At 37.9% G+C, this 21,697-nt stretch overlaps 1 protein-coding gene and 1 pseudogene across 1 annotated transcript; both read left to right on the top strand.

The window, feature by feature from the left end:
• Nucleotides 1–1,762: 1,762 nt before the first annotated feature.
• Nucleotides 1,763–2,855, top strand: LOC101825149 (annotated as a pseudogene).
• A 7,198-nt stretch (nucleotides 2,856–10,053) lies between these two features.
• Nucleotides 10,054–10,992, top strand: LOC101844398 (olfactory receptor 480). The gene has a single exon (XM_013117496.2). It carries the CDS (start codon nucleotides 10,060–10,062, stop codon nucleotides 10,990–10,992), a length of 933 nt encoding a protein of 310 aa, XP_012972950.1. The 5' UTR covers nucleotides 10,054–10,059.
• The last annotated feature ends 10,705 nt before the right edge of the window (nucleotides 10,993–21,697 follow it).

Below are 21,697 nucleotides of genomic sequence, written 5' to 3'. Positions count from 1 at the left end.
AAGGATCATTTTTTAAATTTTTTTTCAATTTTTTATTGTAAATGGCTTGTTTTACATGTCAATCCCAGTTCCCTCTCCCTCCCCTCCTCCCCCACTCCCTTTTCCCCCACCCTCCCACCCTATTGCCAAATCCTTCCACATAAAGGATATCAGAGTCTGTCATTTTACTCTGGGTAGGGTCCAGGCACTCCCCTAAGAGTCCAGGCTGAGAAAGCATCCCTCTTTGTGCTATAGGCACACGAAGACTGTTTGTATATCAGGGATAGACACTGATCCACAGCTCAGGGCCCCATAGGTTGCCCAGGCCTTCTCGCTGACACTCACATTTGGGGGGTCCAGATCAGTCCCATACTGGCCTCCTCACTGTCAGTCTGGGATCCAAGAGCTCTCCCCTGTTCAGATCAGCTGTCTCTGCTGGTTTTGCCAGCCCATTCTTTGACGATTTGCTCATCACTCCTCTCTCTCTGTCACTGGGTTCCTTGGGTTCAGTTCAGTGATTAATTGTGTGTTTGCCTCTGCTTCCATCAGTCACAGGATGAAGGCTCCCGGATGGTTATAGACATCAAGTTCATTATCAGGAATGGGCATTCGAGGTGGTCTCTCCACTATTGCTTAGCTTGCCAATTGGTGTTATCCCTTTAGATCACTCAAGGTCACTCTGGTGCCTGATCTGTCTTCTATCCTATGATTTTATGTGTTTTGCCCTGGATGTCATGTCCCCTGGAACTGGAGTTACAGTCAGGTGTGAGCTGCCATGTGGGTACTGGGAATTTAACCCAGGTCCTCTAGAAGAGCAGTCAAGAGTTCTGAGCCATCTTTCCAGCAGCCCCCTTTTAATTTTTTTTACATTCATTGTTTTTTTTGCCTGCATGTATGTCTGTCTGAGGGTGTCCAGTCCACTGGAACAGGACAGACAGTTTTGAGCTGCCATGTTGGTGCTGAGAATTGAACCCAGGTCCTTTAGAAGAGTAGCCAGTGCTTTTAACCACTGAGTCATCTCTCCGGCCCTTGAATACATTCTTCACCAAGGCAGGGGTTTAGTGTCATTTATCATGAGAGAAATGAACTGTAGCCACAGTGTGATGCTGCTACAGGGTTACTAGGTGATTAGAGGGGAAAAATTTCAGAGGCTGAAATTACCACCTTTTGGTAAAAGATATGGAACAGCTCATGTACTACAGACAGGAGTATAAAACTGTACCAGAGCCACTTGAGTGGATTGTCTCAGAAGTTCTTGATAATGTTAAATATTCACCTACCATCTCATCCAAAAATTCCATTCTTACGAATTTGTCTAAGGGAAATGAATATGTGTGTCCATATGAAAAGGTGTGCACAAACATGGAAAGGATTCTTAAAGATCAGAAATTATTAAAGTCTTCATTATGTAATTTTGCATTTGTAAAGTTGAATCCTTTCTTGAACATAGGATACTGCTTTGTTATTTTCATAAGTCTCACCATTTACAAATTTACTTTTAAATGCACATAGGTATATTTTATTATATACATAAATGAAAATGAAAGATACATTATTTGAAGGAAATTTCTAGCATTTTGCTTTGAAATTAATTAAATCATCAATGCACATGAATTTGCAAATACTGAGACTTCACTTTAAGACCCCAATTACATATTTTGAAGACCAAATTTGTTTGTAATAACTTTTGTCTACGTGTTACTGAAACTGCAACCACATATTTATAAATCCCTTCCTGTAATGTCTCCATTCAGCCTTAATGTGGCAGCAACTACACTCTCCCATGGCTCTGTTGGAGGATGGGAACCACGCTGCAGTGACAGAATTCATTTTATTGAGATTGACAGATGACCCAGTTCTCAGAGTCGTCTTTTTCACCATCATCCTGTGCATCTACCTGGAACCTCAGCACTATCCTCCTCATCAGAGTCTCATCCCAAATCTATCACCCCATGTACTTTTTTCTGAGTCACTTGGCTTCTGTTGACCTAAGTTTCTCATCTTCAGTTACACCCAATATGCTTGGCAACTTTCTGGTGGAGAGAACCACCATTTCCTACCTTGGATGGGCCATTCAGCTAGGCACAGCTTCTGTCATTGGATCAACCGAGTTCATCATTCTGGCTGTCATGGTTTATGAACGTTTTGTGGCAGTCTGCAACCCACTGCTTTATTCCATGAAGATGTACACACAAGTCTCTATGCAGTTGCTTATAGGATCTTCTATTGGTGGTTTTCTTAATGCTTGTTCCTTCACCATTTCCTTCTTCTTTTTTGGTGTTTTGAGACAGGGTTTCTCTGTATTGTTTTGGAGGCTGTTCTGGACCTTGCTCTTGTAGACTAGGCTGGCCTCGAACTCACAGAAATCTGCCTGCCTCTGCCTCCCTGGGATTAAAGGCGTGCACCACCAATGCCAGGCCCATTTCCTTCTTTTATTTTTCCTTCTGTGGACCAAATAGAGTCAATACTTTTTCTGTGATTTTACTCCTTTAGTTGAACTTTCCTGTTCCGATAACAGCATCCTCGTAGTTCTTGATTCATTATCTGCTGACTCCATCATTGTGATTACAGTGTTTGCCATAGTTGTCTCTTACACCTACATCCTCATCACCAGCCTTAAGATGCGCTCTTCTGAGGGCAGCCACAAGGCCTTTTCTACCTGCACCTCCCACCTCACTGCAGTCATTCTGTTCTATGGGACTGTCACATTCATTTATGTGATGCCCAAGTCCAGCTACTCCACAGATCAGAACAAGGTAGTATCGTTGTTCTACACAGTCGTGATCCTCATGTTGAACCCTCTCATCTACAGCCTCGGGAACAATGAGATTAAGAGAGCTCTGAAGAGATAGCTTAGTAAGAAAACATTTTTCTAGAGATGTCTTTAATCTGTTATTTTGTCACATGCTATATAGTAATGATATATCTTAGATATAATATCAAAAGGAAACTGGGAAAAAAGGAAACTGGGTATTAATAGTTGAAATACATGATATGATATTTAACTAGACTTGTAGTTTGGTAGTAAATATTCAGGTTTTCACCTACCCTGTGGATTTTAAGTGACTAGTCATGCAAATTCATGAGAAAATTGAACATACACACAGTATGTGATGACATATGTGTATGTGTGTGTGTGTGTGTGTGTGTTCCTCTCCCATTCCATCTCCCTGTTTATCCATGTGTCTGTGAATTTTATGGGGCAATCCCATAAAAGTCTGTTATGTATGAGTGTGTCTGTATATACATCTATATACATATACATATGTGTCTATTATGTCTATATGCACATTTCTCTGGAGAAGCCTAACTGATGCCACTGCTCACTAACTTTTAATTTCTATTCCACCCATGCTAAATTGGTTTATGTATAAATCACAAATCATGAAGTTAAAAAAATTATATGCTTTTTTAATCTTCCAAATTTTTGGGTTGGGTTATTTGTTTTCTTGATTTTTGTATTTTTAATTCTTTCTGTATTTAGTTATTAATCCTCTATCATATGTATAGTTAACAAAGATTTTCTCCTACTTTCTGGGCTCCCTCTGCATGTAACTGTTGATTTCATTTTCTGTACAGAATCTTTTTAACTTATGAAACCCTACTTACCAATAATTGGCATTAATTCAGAATTTCTAAATTTCTAAATAGGAAAATGGAGTCCTATTTAGAAAGTCATTTCCAATACCTATATACCATGTTTTCTTCTAGTAGATTCAGAGTTTCACATTGAGGATTCTCTTTCATTTGGAGTTTGTACAAATGATAGATATGGGTATAACTTCTTTCTTTTTCATGTGGATATCTCATTTTCCCAGTACTATTTGTTAAAGATGCTGTCTTTTGTCCATTGTGTGTTTTGGAAGCTTTGTCAAATATCTACACTAATTCTTAAGTCATACAGGTTGCTTCTCATTGCTCATGATGTTTTTTCTGAATATACAAACATGTGAATTATAGCAATTAATCCTTTGCTATTATTTCAAAACCTTCAACTAGTCCATATTGTTTGCTGCCTCAAGACCCTCTACTAGCCACAATGCACTCTTCCTTTCATATGAGGCTACATAATTCTCTGATTAGTTTGTATCTACCAATCTGTACATTGTTGAGCATTTCAGAAAGACTGACATAAACTCTAAACTAAACCAAGAATATGATTATCTGATGATCAGCCCTCCTAATCCTCAATGTGCTTGTGTTGCATACTCATGTCTTGTTTTTGCGGTGCTCAAAATTTTGTATTGATAGTTAAAATGTTGTCCTCCTCCTCTACTTTCCAATTTTCACATACTTTTAGTATTGGCTTTAATGCACATTAAGTTTAAATAAATTAAGAAAATTAAATATTAAAATAGATAATGGAAAGTTTGCTTGGTGTGGTAGTTTAAATGTAAATGGTCCCTATAATCCCATAGAGAAAGGTGCTATTATGAGGTCAGGCTTTGTTGGATTGGTTATGGCTTTGTGGGGGATGTGTGTCAATGTGGGAATGGAATATTTTTGTCATAGGCTGGACCATGTGTTTGTTTGGAAGAATTTAGAATTTGGTACTTTGAGTTATGAAAGCAATGGGATGCTTTAAGCATTGCTTAATTGTCCATAATAGCAAAAGCATGGAAGACAGTGGCATTAAATGTGATTTGATGAACTATGGGTGTTAGTCAAGAAGTTACAGAGGAGAAGAATGTTAGTATGTGTCCTACAGATTGCTCTTGAGATATTTTGGGAAAAAAGTAGTTGCTTTTTACCCTAGTCCAAAGAGTCTGCCTTAGGCTAATGTGAAGAGTTTTGGATTACTTCTTTTGGTAGAAGAAATGCCAAAACAACCTAGTATAGACTCTGTCATGTGGTTTTTAGTGGTAACTCTAGTGAAGATTTATACTGAAAAGGAGCAAGCTGAGCAGCGTAAATTACAAAATGTACGTTTTGAGGAGAAAAAGAGCACCGGAAAGGAAAAGTCAGCTAAGTGCTGAGTTGAATAGATAAACGGATTAAGAAATGGAATAAAAGGGGTGGTGACCTGAGGGCAAGATCGCACCCAGGTAAGTTTCCAACTTGTGGGAAGAAACTAACGAAAAGCTAGACCTGGGTATGGTGGGACACACCTTTATTCCCAGCACTCAGGAGGCTGTTTGATCTGAGTTTGAGACCAGTCTGGTCTACAGAGAAAGTTTCAGGACAGCCATGTCTAGAGAGTGAAAGACAGAAAGCTGGATGAGAAGTCCATGTTCCAGCCCTAGCTAGAAGAGCTTGGCTATATCAGCAACATGGTCCCAGTTTTAGAGTTAAGGATAGAAGAAAGTAGTTATGGAATAAAGTCACTGAGGCCATACATGTGTCAGGGGTGTCTCTAAATGGAGGCCTAGTACAGAGGCCATTTTATGAAGCTGTGAAGTTGGCTTCCTCTTGCCTGCAAAATGTGCTCTGAGCTAATTTTCCTGCACTGTATCTGCCTGCATACTGGCATGTTCCCCATCATGATGATAGTGGACTGAACCTCTGAAACTGTAATCAATCCACCCAATTAAATGCTTTCTTTATAAGAGTTGCCACAGTCATGGTGTCTCTTCAAAGCAGTAAAACCCTAAGACACTGTCTAATCATAGACTCAGTGGGCTTCTGAATATTTAACAGAGATGTAAAGAGGCATCGCAGTGTAAGGGAAAGATCAGGAAAAATGCACGATTCCAACATTGTGAATGGCACGCTGGTTTCTATTAGACGGACTTTATGAAACAAAATAAAGAGAAGCAGGATACAGATTTTTATGAAACAAAAAAAATAAATTGCCAGAGAGTTTTTATTAAAAGGGATCATCTATTGAAAGGGCAATTTACATCCACAGGAGTTGGATTATTGTCCTGTTCTCTGACTCTAACATTAGCTACTTGTTTGGGGAGTGTTCCCCATTGGTATTCCTGCCAGGTCTGTGATGCCTACTAGAACATTTATTTTTTAAATGACTTCAAAAATAATTTCTAGCAACTAAGTTGTTGCACAGTAATTCATTAATTTATAATATGTGCATACTTCACTGCAAGCAAAATCACACCAGTTAAATTATGTTTTAATCTTTCACATAGCTATTAATCCTTAAATGTTAAATTTCCTTTACGTAGAACATTTATTTTTAATGATACAAATTTATCCTAGTACTTGTTGTGTACATGTGTTATATGACTTCCCACAGAATGTTAATAATTAACACTTTTATTTATACTTCTCTGCATGATCTTTTATTCTCAATTTATTCCCTTTCATTAATATACCACATCATCTTCTCAATCTGTTGTTTCAGAAGCATGAAAGTACTTTATCTCTCTTCTACCTGCTGTCCTACAATATTACAAAAGCTTTACACATTGTGGTCATAATGAATATACGGCTCCTACGCATCTTCACTGACTCATGCTCCAAGATGAACTTTTTCACATTTACTTTACAATAAATTGTTTGATTAGGAGGTTTAATATTATGTCTGGACCTGACTAGGATGTGGTGATCACATGATTTGTTCAACATAAGCCTCTGATAGTATTTTAGATGCAATTAGTATTTAGTACTCATTGACTAAAACAGATAATTCTTCATGATCTAGAAGGTCCAGTCCAATCATCTAAAGGCCTTTATATCTGAGGTCTTCAAGAGGACTTTTGATCTAATATAATATAATCTCTCCCTCCCACATTCTTCCCCCCTCTTGCTCTATTTCTATTTGTCTTTCCTGCAACTTCTTTCCAACCCCATTGTCCCTCTCTCTATTTGTCTGTGTATGTAAATTTCAGGCACAATTACATCAAATCTCACTTGAGACAAGTTATTAAGTTTGTGCATATACAAATAATGTTTATATGTGTTGTGTGTGTTCTGCTTACAACCCTAAACAGTTTCCCTCATCAGTACTTACTCTGTTCTAATTGATTCTCCATGCATCAGCCATAGCCATAAACCTGAAGAAATTGCTTTCTTTCTCAAAGCCCCAAAAGATCTATATTATTCACTATATCTTAGAAATCGTTAAAATGGACATCATGGTGGTCCATACTAATTGTCAGCTGGACAGTATCTAGAATCACCTTTGAGGTAAACTTCTGGGCATGTCTTTGAGGGAATTTCTAGATTAGGTTAGTTGAGAAAGGAAGAGCCAACCTAAATATGAGACACTATTCCACTATAGGAATTTAGTATATCTTAATGCATAATCATTACTTGTTTTCCCACAACATTAGATGTTTCATTTATGTTGTTAAAACATTTTTCTCTTTCCTTCAACTCTAATTTCCCATTTCTTCTAAGTCTTTATTAAATGTAAATAAATAATAAGCTTCAATGAACTAAAATGTTAACTAATGAATGAAAACATATACTCTGTGAGAAATCATTGATTCTTCTGGTTGCAGATGTGCTACAGTGCACATAAATTGTGCTGAGGAAAGGTCATGGCCACAGACACTTGCTATCCTTTGAGACCACTCCTTAAGATGGCAAATGGTCAGATTTCTAGAAGTCTCTATCATAAGGGACACAGTTCCCTGCTACAGTAGGACCAGGGACCCAATTATTGCCCAGATATCACAGCAGACTGGACATCACCATAGCGTCATTTGGCAGCACAGGCCTCTCAGATAATTCTGTTCCTCATCACCATGTTGTCTCCAGGTCCCTTTCTCTTCATAGCATACATACCACTCTGAATCTCTTTCTCCTCCATCTATCCACCACATACTTGCTCATCATAGTGGTGCTGTGGTTGTCTTCCAGCTGCTGCTACACTGCATGGTGGGTCTGCCCCTCCAGAAGATTCTGTTTGTGTCTATTCTCATCTTTCTATAGAAGAACCAGTAAGGAGGATGCAGACTGTCCCAGCAAGCCTTTGATGTTTTGTGTGTGTGTGGGGGGGGTGAAATCAGGTACTCTAGTTTGAGTGGCAAGCACTTTTCCCCACTGAGTCATCGGTCAGCACTGATCTCTTCAGTACTAGTAAAAATTTGTGTGGTCACACAATGGATTTTCTCTCCAGAACAAGCTTTCTTAATATCATTTGCTCTCCATTCTTTCTAACCCAGTATGGGGGACTGGAAATATGAATCAGTGTAAGTAGATTTTGAAAAACAAAGGACTGAGATCTATGTCTGAAAGATACAAATATAATGATATAGGGTAGGATCTAAAAAAGAAACCATGTCATTGTAAACATTAATTAAAGAAAAATAGGAACTGACACATGAATATTTGACAGCTCAAAACGAAGACAACTGGGTGCATTTATGGAAGGGTATTTGATAATGATAAATGTTTTGAATGACAAAACTAAGAGATGGAGAAGAAATTGTATATTGTCAGACCTGAAGGGGAGAATTGGATATTTCTGTGATTATAATTGACAGCATGAGCAATCTTCATGGTGGTGGACATAGTCTGTAACTCAATTCAATGTCACTATACTGGATGTGACATTATACTATGGTGTGGAGTAAAGCAACAATATCCACATAGGGTCACTATAATATTATATTCTACTGTTGCCTGTGAATTTCTCACTTGTTAAAATTTGAAAACAAAATTTAAAAATAAGGTTGGTACCATTTAGAGATGTATAAAAAGCACTTTGTTTCCAAAACGTTTTCAAATTTCAGCTAAAAGTATTTCCATTGTACTATGCCCTCCTTTGCTCTTGACATTTCCAATACTGTGAGAAGGGTGTTTATCAATCTATGAAGTTTTCATCTATAATTTGAAGTATACAAATCTTAGTTGATAGGTTCTACTAGATAACAGGTATTTATGTGAACACAAGTCTTGGCAATTTTCAGTTCTGATGGGGTTTCATTGGAATTTTAACAAGCAAGATAGGTACTCGAGGGGTTATTTCCCATAAGACACCATTTCTCATAAAATGTAGACTTGTTTCATATCAGCAGTTCTCTATTGTTTGTCCTTCAGGAACAGACACTGCCAGGTAATAACTTTCCTTTACTGTTAATACAGTGATGTTTATTTATTATTTTTATAATAGAAATTATAAAGAAATTTTAAAAACAGGTTCATACTTTCTCACTTCTGTAATCAAGACATGGCATTATGTACACTATATTATTGGATTTAAGACTCTCATGAGGTGATATGTTTTTAAATAAAGCAATGGTGAGTGACAAAGTAAGATCCTTATCCATGGCTTGTGTGGTTAAACCAGTCATGACATTTGTGTATAATGTGTCACATCCATGGCATACAATGCTCACTTCAGCTTTGATACCATTATATTTATATATTTTCTGTAACAAGCTAACTTTTATCAATAAATTTTGTACATGTGCCCAGTATAAGAAAAATAATAAGATGAAGTTGAGACATATGAAACTACACTGTTAGTAATGCTTGCTATTGTTCAGTAAATTCACATATAGTGTTATTAAGAAGTAGTAAAACATATACACACAAATATAGCATGGGTATAGACAGTGGAAGAGTAAGGGGACTAATGTGAAGAAGAATAAGGACATGGAGAAGGTAATTGAGGTGAGTAGAGTCACAGTAGATGAGATACTTGAATAAAACTGCCATGAAACCTATGATTTTGTGCAGTGAATAGAAAATAATCATTTTAAAAAACTGAAAATATAACTATATCTGAGCACATAATTTTAAAAGGTCAGTGTCTGTTTGTGTGTATGTACCTGTGCGACTGAATCTTTATATTGTGTGTGTGTGCGCATGAGTGTTCACAAACATCTCACTGACATTGGATTCTTGAAATCATAAAATGAATTGTTCCATTCCAGTTGTCTTTATTACTGATGTGAGTGTAAACCAACAACATGATGCACAAATGATGTGAGTTATAAAGACAAAAAAGAAGTTCTGAATTTACTGTCTGTGCATCAACTGATATTTACTATTTTAGTATTTATACTAAATAGTAAAGTAGTACATGAAACTATTCCTCCTAAAATTTATATAGAAACTGTGTTTCTGTCATTTATATTATATAGCTGCTATGAAAACAGTAGGTAGCAATGCTATATTCAATTCTAATAGCTGCTCATTTTTTTCTCAGTGGCAGTATTCCTAACATAGATGGGACCTGGAAACTACACAATAGTAACAGAGTTCATTCTTATGGGTCTAACAGAAGATGCTACAATCCGTGCCATTTTATTTGTTGTATTTCTAATAATCTACTCTGTCACCTTAATGGGCAATGTCAGCATAATCATGCTAATCAGAGGCAGCCCTCAGCTTCACACCCCCATGTACCTTTTCCTCAGCCATTTGGCTTTTGTAGACATTGGGTATTCCTCATCGGTCACACCCATCATGCTGAGGGGATTTCTCAACAAAGAAACATTTATCCCTGTGGCTGGATGTGTGGCTCAACTCTGTTCTGTAGTGACATTTGGGACAACTGAGTCTTTCCTGCTGGCTGCCATGGCCTATGACCGCTATGTGGCCATCTGCTCCCCGCTGCTCTACTCCACACAGATGTCCTCTACAGTCTGCATCCTCCTGGTGGGAACTTCCTATTTAGGTGGAAGTGTGAATGCTTGGATATTTACTGGCTGTTCATTAAATCTGTCCTTTTGTGGACCAAATAAAGTTAATCACTTTTTCTGTGACTATTCACCACTTTTGAAGCTTTCTTGTTCTCATGACTTTTCTTCTGAAATCATTCCAGCAGTATCTTCAGGCTCCATCATTGTGGTCACTCTGTTTATCGTTGCTCTGTCTTATGTCTATATCCTTGTCTCAGTCTTGAAGATGCGATCCTCTGAGGGCCGCCACAAGGCCTTCTCCACCTGCACCTCCCACCTCACTGCAGTCACTCTGTTCTTTGGCACCATCACATTCATTTATGTGATGCCAAAATCCAGCTACTCCACAGACCAAAACAAGGTGGTGTCTGTATTCTACACAGTGGTGATCCCCATGTTGAACCCCATCATCTATAGCCTCAGAAACAAGGATGTTAAAGAGGCTATGAAAAAACTAATTTCTAATACTCGCTGGTAGCTACAAATATCTGGGATTTTAAACAGTGTAATGAGCTCTGAACATCCAGATGAATGGACAGTATACTATGGAAATTTACAATTATACCAATGATATTTTAGATACAAATTTTATCATTTTAGTATCAAGAACGTCTCCGTCACAAAAACAGTGGATTCACAAATAGAGCAACATTTAGCAAATGTCATTTTTAACACTTTCATTGGCCACCATTTTCTGCATCTATAAACAAAATTTTCTTATGTTAAATTCTGTTTTCCTTGAATGCATCCTATAGGTTTGATATTGTAGAATCATCTGGAATTCTCTGAATGAGAGTAGTATTCCCCTGGGCTGGAGGGATAGCTCAGACATTAAAGGCTAGGCTCACAACCAAAAAATATAAGAGAGTAGTATTCCCATCCAAAATCTGAGCCCAAAAGAAATGACCTTCTGTTTTATTGAAATCTAAGTGTTGAATGCAGAAGTGTAGGTGGTATAAAACTTGTGTTAGCAGCAGTGTTCCTCTTGTGATAGCTGTTTTATCCAGTCAACTCAAAACGTCTTTCAAATTGTCCCTCATCAAATGACCCTTCTTTTTAGCAGTCTGTTGAGCTCAATGCCTAAAGGAGCCCCTTCAGGGCATCCTACCAGGGATACTTGGGATGATCTCACTGCTGAGGAGATAAAGATGTAGGGATTCAGTTTTCTTGCACTGTTTCAGATTTGGAATATAGTGTGTGTTTCTGTCATATCTTTTGAAGAATGTATTTTTGATGCCTCTGAAACTTCAAGTTCATAGCATTTTGCACTTAAGCCTTATATGCTCATAATATCAGAAATGATTTTCATGAAACTCCCTAATTTTCAATTCTGTGATTGAAAATTGTTTGGGCTTTAACTTACCCAGTTGATGTTTGCATATCAATTGTCTTTTGTGTGAATACATTTTTATCAAAGAATTAATACTTTAAAATTTATTTTTGTTTTTAATAAAAATATAAACATCACTTTAATCCTAGTACGTTATATTGTTATATTACCATATATTTTATTTTGACTATGAAAACAGATACTATATTGACTTTAGCCATAAGACTAAACTAGGATAATACTACTTAATTTCCAACAGTATTTCTTCAGTCTACAAGATCTAGTTTGAATTTCTTAAATATTACCTTACAAAACACCCACATGTAGCAGTGGATTAAGAGATTGGTTGAAATCTCTTCAATTCTATTTCTTTAGGACTTTCCAATAATATTATAATATCTAGTTATATGAATTCTTTTCTTCTGAAAATACTAGAAGCTGTTAGTCTTTACTGAAATAGACCCTTGTGTGAAGTGTGTGAGGTGCTTATTGAGGACTAAATACTACATAAATGCCACATGAATATCATGATGTGGTCAAAGAATACCTCACTGTATCAAGAAGGGGAAAGATGACCACATAATGTGGCCAGGGTTTGTAGTAAAGAAAATTTACTGAATTACTTTTTATAAATATTTTACTTTTAAATTTAAATTAGAAACAAGCTTGATTCACATGTCAATTCCAGGTCCCTCTTCCTTTCCCTCCCGTCCTCCCATGCTCTCCCATGACCACCTCCAATATCCCCTCATTTCCCCAGGGAGGGTGCGGCCCTACATGGGGGTGTTCATAGTCTGTTATTTCATCCAGGGCAGGGACTAGACCCTCTTCAAAGAGTCCAGGGTGAGAGTGCATCTCTCATTGTTGGATTGGTGCCCAAAGTCCATTTGTATACCTGGGATGAGTACTGATCTATTATCCAAGGCACAATAGATTACCTAGGCCTCCTCACTGACACCAGCATTTGGGGGTCTTGATCAGTCCCATGCTGGATTCCCAGGCATCAGTCTGGGATTCAAGAGCTAACCCTTGTCAGGTCAACAGTTTCTGGGGGTTGAACCAGCCCACTCTTAACCCCTTTGCTCATCAGTCCTCCCTCTCTGTCACTAGATTTCTTGAGTTCAGCTCAGTGTTTAGCCGTGGGAGTCTGCCTCTGCTTCCATCAGCCATTGAATGAAGGTTCTGTTTCCCAGACTCTCTGGCCATGGGATTGTAGGCTGGCACTCCCCAATATAGGTCTAAAATCCATATATAAGAGAATACATGCCATGTTTCTCTTTTTGTGACTGGGTTACCTCACTCAGGATGGTTTCTTCTAGTGCCATCCATTTGCTTGCAAATTTCAGGATTCCGTTGTTTTTTCTGCTGAATAGTACTCCATTGTGTAATTGTACCATATTTTCTCTATCCACTCTTCTGTTGAGGGGCATCTAGGTTGCTTCCAAGTTCTGGCTATTACAAATAATGCTGCTAATAATGAACATAGTAGAACAGACATCCTTGTATGAAAGGCCATCTTTAGATATATGCCTAAGAGTGGAGTTGCTGGGTCTTGTAGTAGGTTTATTCCCATTTTTCTGAGGAATCTCCAACTGATTTCCAAAGTGGCTGTTGGCACTCCAACCAGCAGTGGAGCAGTGTTTGCCTTTCACCAAAACCTCTCCAGCATAAATTGTCATTGGTGTTTTTGATTTTAGACATTCTGACAGGAGTAAGATGATATCTCAGAGTAGTTCCGGATGTCTAAGGATGTTGAGCACTTTCTCAAGTGCCTCTCAGACATTTTAGACTCCTCTATTGAGAATTCTCTATTTAGTTCTGTAGCCACATTTTAATTGGATCCTTTGGTGTTTTGGAGACTTGCTTCTTGAGTTCTTTGTAAATTTTGGAGACCAGCCCTCAGTCAGATGTGGGGTTAGTGAATATCTTTTCCCATTCTGTGGGCTGCCTTTGGTCTTGCTGACTGTGTCTTTTGCCTTACAGAAGCTTCTCAGTGTAAAGAGGTCCCATTTATTAATTATTGACCTCACTTTCTGTGCTACTGGTGTTATGTTCAGGAAGCTGTCTCCTGTACCAATTCGTTCAAGGGTACCACCCACTTTCTCTTCTAAGAGGTTCAGTGTGGCTGGATTTATTTTGAGGTCTTTGATCCGTTTTGACTTAAGTTTTGTGCATGGCAATAGACATGGATCTATCCGCATTCTTCTACATGCCAGCCTCAAATTATGCCAGCACCATTTGTTAAAGATGCTTTCCTTTTTCCAATGTATATTTTTAGCTTCTTTGTCGAGGATCAGATGTTCATACATGTATGGGTTAATATCAGGGTTTTCAATTCGATTCCATTGGTCTACCCATCTATTTTTGTGCCAATACCAAACTGTTTTCAGGACTACAGCTCTATAATAGAGCTTGAGGTCAGGGATGGTGATGCCTCCAGATATTGCTTTGTTGTTTTGCCTATCCTGGGTCTTTTGTTTTTCCATACAAAATTAATTATTGTTCTTTCAAGTTCTATGAAGAATTGTGCTGTGATTTTAATGGGTATTGCATTGAACCTGTAGATTTCTTTTGGCAGGATTGCCTTTTTACTACAATGGTCCTACCTCTCCAAGAGCGTCGGTGATCTTTCCATTTTCTGAGGGCTTCTTTAGTTTCTTTCTTTAAAGACTCAAAGTTCTTGTGCTGCAGGTCATTCACTTGTTTGGAAAGCATTACCCCAAGTTATTTTATGTTGTTTGTGGCAATTGTAAGGGGTGATGTTTCTCTGGTTTCTTTCTCAGCCCTTTTATCATCTGTATATAGTAGAGCTACTGATTTTCTTGAGTTGATCTTGTAGCCTACCACATTGTGGAAGGTGTTAATCTGCTGTAAGAGTTCCCTGGTAGAGTTTTTGGGTCATTTATGTAAACTATCATATCATCTGCAAATAGTGAAAGTTTGACCTCTTCCTTTCCAATTTGTATACCCTTGATCTCCTTTAGTTGTCATGTGGCTCTAGCTAGAACTTCAAGTACAATATTTAAAAGGTATGGAGAGAGTGGACAGCCTTGTCTTGTTCCTGATTTTAGAGGAATTGCATTGAGTTTCTGTCCATTTAGTTTAATGTTGGCTGTTGGTCTGCTGTATGTAGCTTTCATTATGCTTAGGTATGTTCCTGTTATCCCAGATCTCTCCAAGACCTTCTTCATGACTGGGTGCTGGATTTTGTCATAGCGTTTTTTGGCATCAAGTGAGATGATCATGTAATTTTTGTTTTTCAGCTTGTTTATATGGTGGATTATATTGATGGATTTTCGTATGTTGAACCATCCCTGCATTCCAGGGATGAAACCTACTTGATCATGGTGAATAATTGTTTTGATGTGTTCTTGGATCTTATTTGCCAGTGTTTTGTTGAGTATTTTTGTATCAATGTTCATGAGAGATATTGGTCTGAAGTTCTCTTTCTTAGTTGAGTATTTGTGTGGCTTGGGGATCAAGGTTATTGAAGCCATGTAGAAAGAGTTTGCAAAGACCCTTCTGCTTCTATTGTGTAGAATACTTTGAGAAGAATTGGTATAAGCTGTTCTTTGAATTTCTGGTAGAATTCTGCAATGAGGCCATCTGGACCTGGGCTGTTTTTGGTTGGGAGACTTTTGATGACTGCTTCTATTTCCATAGGTGTTATAAGTCTATTTAGATTGCTTATCTGTTCTTGATTTAGTTTTGGCAAGTGATAACTATCCAGAAAATTGTCCAATTCCTTTAAATTTTCAAATTTTATAGAGTGCAGGTTTTCAAAGTATGACCTGATGATTCTCTGAATTTCCTCACAGTCCATTATTATGTCCCCCTTTTCATTTCTGATTTTGTTAGTTTGCATGTTCACTCTCTGCTGTTATTAAGTTTGGCCAAAGGTTTGTCTATCTTGTTGATTTTCTCAAAGAACCAACTCATCGTTGCATTGATTCTTTGTATTATTTTCCTAGTTTCTACTTTATGATTTCAGCCCTCAATTAGATTATTTCCTGGTGTCTACTCCTCCTGGGGGAGCTTGCTTCTTTGTGTTCTAGAACTTTCAGCTGTGCTGTTAACACTAGTATAACTATTCTCCAGTTTCTTCATGTGGGCACTTAGTGCTATGAACTTCCCCTGTAGCACTGCTTTGTAAGTGTCCCATAGGATTGAGTATGTTGTGTCTTCATTCTCATTGAATTTTAGGAAGTCTTTAATTTCTTTTTTTATTTTTTCTTTGACCCAAGAATGGTGCAGTTGTGCATTATTCAGTTTCCATGGGTTTAGAGGGCTTCTGCATTTTGTGTTGCTGTTGAATTCTAATTTTAATGCATGGTGGTCTGATAAGATGCATGGAGTTATTCCAAGTTTTGTAGCTGCTGAGGTTTGATATGTTGACAATTATGTGGTTGATTTTTGAGAAGGTTCCATTTGGTAGTGAGAAGAAGGTATATTCTTTTTTATGTGCATGGAAGGTTCTACAGATGTCTTTAATCTCAACTGGTTCATAACTTCTATTAGACCCTTTACTTCTTTGTTGAGTTTCTTCCTGGTATTCCTGTCTATTGGTGAGAGTGGTGTGTTGAAATCTCCCACTATAAGTGTGTGGCTTCATATGTGATTTGAGTTTTAGTAATGTTTCTTTTATGAACATGGATGCTTTTGTATTTGGGCCATAGATGTTCAGAATTGAAACTTTATCTTGGTGTATTTCACCTGTGATGGGTATGTAATGATCTCCTTCATCTCTTTTGATTGATTTCATTTTAAAGTCTAATTTGTTAGATATTAGTATTGCTACCCCTGCTTGTTTCTTGGGTCCATTTGATTGGAAATTTTTTTCCAACCTTTAACTCTCAGGTAATGTCTGTCTTCGAGGGTGTACTGACTTACTTTTATGAGTGCACATCATACATTATTATTTTAACTAGATTTTAGGGATCAAAAAGAAAGAAAGCAAATCAATTTAGATGTTTATTTTGTTGCGGTCACATGTGTGTTCCAAAGAGGATGAATTCCATATGTGGTTTTGAAACTTCTATCCCCCCATCACACAAAACACAGTAACATAAAATGATACCTCCAAAATCTCTCCATAAGATCAGGCTGGGAGTTAAGGGAAGCAGCTGTTCCAGCGGCAGCATCAGGTAAACAGGCCGGCTTCTGGGCCTGTGTTCCAGTGCCTGCGGATAGCCTGGGAACTGCACAGAGCTTCCAATCCCAGTGGGAGCCAAGGACCCCAGACTCCAGGTGTTCTCTCCCACCAACAAGACCAGTAAACAGAGGAGCCAGGGAGTCCAGGGAAGCAGCTGTTCCGGTGGCAGCATCAGGTAAACAAGCCAGCTTCTGCGCCTATGTTCCAGTGCCTGCGGATAGCCTGGGAAATGCTCAGAGCTTCCAATCCCAGCTGGAAACAAGCATCCCAGACTCCAGGACATCTATCCCACCATCGAGACCAGGAAACCAGAGGAGCCAGGGAGACCAGGGTAGCAGCTGTTCCGGCCACAGGATCAGGTACAACAGGATCCAGCATAGGGTGCAGGGGACCAAGTAAGAGACTAAGCACCCCAGATTCCTGTTCTTCTTCTCCACCCACGGGACAAGAATGAGGAAAAGGAATAGAAGAACCACCAGATTATTGGACTTGATAGCATCCACCAAAAGGGAACTCTGGTCTGCAGACCAGTAAGGGGCTCTTTCTGCACCCACTAGAAGAAGAGATGGGAAAGAGACAATATAAAAACACACTCAGCAATGGAAAAACAAATATGACACCACCAGATTCAAGAGACTCCACACCAGCAAGACTCCAACATTCCAATGCGAATGAAGCAGGAGAGAACGACCTTGAAACCACTTTCATGAAAATGATAGAGGCCCTAAAAGAGGATATAAGAAAATCCCTCAAAGAAATGGTAGAAAAAAACAAACCAAAATGCAAGAAATGGAAGAAAAAACAAACCAAAAAGTGCAAGAATTGGAAGAAGAAACATACCAAAAAAGGCAGGAAATGGGAGAATAAACAAAGCAAAAAAATGCAAGAAATGGTAGAAAAAAAACACAGCAAAAAATGAAAGAAATGAAAGAAGAAACTAACCAAAAAAGGCAGGAAATGGAAGAAAAAACAAAGCAAAAAATGCAATAAATGGAACAAAAAGCAAACCAAAAAATGCAAGAAATGGAAGAAAGAACAAACCAAAAAATTCATAAAAGGCAACAAATGGACAGAAAGATAAACGGAAAATGCAAACACTGCCAGGGTTGAAAACTGAAATAGAGACAATAAAAAAACACAATCTAAAGAAAGGCAGAAAATAGAAAAGCTGGGCAAACAGCCAGGTACTACTGATACAAGCATTACCAACAGAATACAAGAGATGGAAGAGAGAATCTCAAGTGTTGAAGATACACTATGAGAAATGGATTCATCAACCAAAGAAAACCTTAAGTCCAACAAATCCTTAACACAAAATATCCAGGAAATATGGACACCATGAAAAGACCAAACCTAACAATAATAGGTATAGAAGAAGGATAAGAAAACCACCTCAAAGGGGCAGAAGACATATTCAACAAAATCATAGAAGAAAACTTTCCCAACCTTAAGAAAGACATGCCAATGAAGGTACAAGAAGCTTACAGAACACCAAATAGAGTGGACCACATAATAATCAAGACCCCAAATACACATAATAAAGAAAGAATATTAAGAGCAGCTAAGGAAAAAGGTCAAGAACATATAAAGGCAGACCTATCAGAATTACACCTGACTTCTCCATGGAAACTCTCAAAGCCAGAAGGTCCTAGATAGATATTCTACCAACATTAAGAGACCATGGATGCCAGTCCAGACTACTATACCCGGCAAAACTCTTAATCACTATAGACAGAGAAAACAAGTTATTCCATGACAAAACTAGATTCAAGCAATACGTATCCACTAACCCAGCCCTACAGAAAATATTGTAAGGAAAACTCCAACCCAAGGAAGCTAACTACAACCAGAAAAACATAGGCATTAGAGAATCCCTCTCTACCAATAGCCAAAAGAACAAAGGGGTGAAATTCCACACATAATTCCAACAACAACAACCATTGCAAATCGAAGAAGGATGAGCAATCAATGGTCATTAATATCCCTCAACATTAATGGCCTTACCTCACCCATAAAAAGACACAGGCTAGCAGAACTAATTCAAAGACAGAACCCTTCCTTCTGCTGCATACAAGAAACACACCTCACCCTCAAAGACAGATATTACCTGAGAGTTAAAGGTTGGGAAATAAATTTTCAATCAAATGGACCCAAGAAACAAGCAGGGGTAGCAATCCTAATATCAAACAAACTAGACTTTAAAATAAAATCAATCAAAAGAAATGAAGGAGGTAATTACATACTCATCACAGGTGAAACCCACCAAGATGAAGTGTGTATCCTGAACATCTATGCCCCAAATAGCATACACATTCATAAAAGAAACATTATTAGAAATTAAATCACATCTAAAGCCCCGCACAGTTATAGTGGGAGATTTCAACACACCACACTCACCAATAGACAGGAATACCAGATAGAAACTCAACAAAGAAGCAAAGACTCTAATAGAAGTAATGACCCAACTGCGATTAACAGACATCTATGAACATTTCATCCACATAAAAAAGAATATACCTTCTTCTCACGACCGCATGGAGCCTTCTCAAAAATCAACCACATACTTGTCAACATATCAAACCTCAGCCACTACAAAAAAATTGGAATAACTCCATGCATCTTATCAGACCACCATGCTTTAAAATTAGAATTCAAAAACAACACAAAATCCAGAAAACCTACAAACTCATGGAAATTGAATAATGCTCAACTACACCATCCCTGGGTTAAAGAAGAAATAAAAAAAGAAATTAAAGACATCTTTGAATTCAATGAGAATGAAGACACAACATACCCAATCCTATGGGACACTTACAAAGCAGTGCTACAGGGGAAGTTCATAGCACTAAGTGCCCACATGAAGAAACTGGAGAATAGTTATACTAGAGAATTAACAGCAATGCTGAAAGCTCTAGAACACAAAGAAGCAAGCTCCCCCAGGAGGAGTAGACGCCAGGAAATAATCAAATTGAGGGCTGAAATCATAAAGTAGAAACTAGGAAAATAATACAAAGAATCAATGCAACGACGAGTTGGTTCTTTGAGAAAATCAACAAGATAGACAAACCTTTGGCCAAACTTAATAACAGCAGAGAGTGAACATGCAAACTAACAAAATCAGAAATGAAAAGGGGGACATAATAATGGACTGTGAGGAAATTCAGAGAATCATCAGGTCATACTTTGAAAACCTGTACTCCACAAAATTTGAAAATTTAAAGAAAGGACGACTTCCTGGATAGCTATCACTTGCCAAAACTAAATCAAGAACAGATAAGCAATTTAAATAGACCTATAACCCCTATGGAAATAGAAGCAGTCATCAAAAGTCTCCCAACCAAAAAAAGCCCAGGTCCAGATGGCCTCATTGCAGAATTCTACCAGAAATTCAAAGAACAGCTTATACCAATTCTTCTCAAATTATTCCACACAATAGAAGCAGAAGGGTCTTTGCCAAACTCTTTCTATGAGGATTCAATAACCTTGATCCCCAAGCCACACAAAGATACAACTAAGAAAGAGAACTTCAGACCAATATCCCTCATGAACATTGATGCAAAAATACTCAATAAAATACTGGCAAATCGGATCCAAGAACACATCAAAACAATCATTCACCACGATCAAGTAGGTTTCATCCCAGGGATGCAGGGATCGTTCAACATACGAAAATCCATCAACGTAATCCACCATATAAACAAGCTGAAAAACAAAAATCACATGATCATCTCACTAGATGCTAAAAAAGCCTTTGACAAAATCCAGCACCCAGTCATGATAAAGGTCTTGGAGAGATCTGGGATAACAGGGACATACTTAAACATAATGAAAGCTATATACTATAAACCAACAGCCACATCAAACTAAATGGACAGAAACTCAATGCAATTCTTCTAAAATCAGGAACAAGACAAGGCTGTCCACTCTCTCCATTCCTTTTCAACATGGTACTTGAAGTTCTAGCCATTGCCATATGACAACAAAGGGGGATCAAGGGGATACAAATTGGGAAGGAAGAGGTCAAACTTTCACTGTTTGCAGATGATATGATAGTTTACATCAATGACCCAAAGAACTCTACCAGGGAACTCTTACAGCTGATTAACACCTTCAGCAAAGTGGTAGGCTACAAGATCAACTGAAGAAAATCAGTAGCCCTACTATATACAGATGATAAAAGGCCTGAAAAAGAAATCAGAGAAACATGACACCCAATTGCTACAAACAACATAAAAATACCTTGGGTAATGCTAACCAAACAAGTGAAAGACCTGTAATGCAAGAACTTTTAGTCTTTAAAGAAAGAAATTAAAGAACATATAAGAAAATGAAAAGATCTCCCAAGCTCTTGGATTGGTAGGATCAACATAGTAAAAATGGCAATCTTGCCAAAAGCAATCCCCAGATTCAATGCAATCCCCATCAAAATCCCACCACAATTCTTCACAAATCTTAAAAGAACAATTCTCAAATTTACATGGAAAAACAAAAGACACAGAGTAGCCAAAACAACCCCATACCATAAAGGAACATCCAGAGGCATCATCATCCCTGACCTCAAGTTCTATTATAGAACTATAGTCTGGAAAGCAGCTTAGTATTGGCACAAAAATAAACAGGTAGACCCAAGGAATGGAATCAAAGACACTGATACTAATCCACACAACTATGTAAACCAGATTTTTTACATAGAAGCTAATA

Source organism: Mesocricetus auratus, unplaced genomic scaffold, assembly GCF_017639785.1.
Source record: "Mesocricetus auratus isolate SY011 unplaced genomic scaffold, BCM_Maur_2.0 Super-Scaffold_4256, whole genome shotgun sequence".
In the NCBI taxonomy this organism is placed as follows: domain Eukaryota; kingdom Metazoa; phylum Chordata; class Mammalia; order Rodentia; family Cricetidae; genus Mesocricetus; species Mesocricetus auratus.
This window is presented reverse-complemented; position numbering and strand designations above follow the sequence as displayed.

Excerpts from the sequence above, each read along its gene's own strand:
- LOC101844398 (XM_013117496.2), top strand. The coding sequence starts at position 10,060 with ATGGGACCTGGAAACTACACAATAGTAACAGAGTTCATTCTTATGGGT.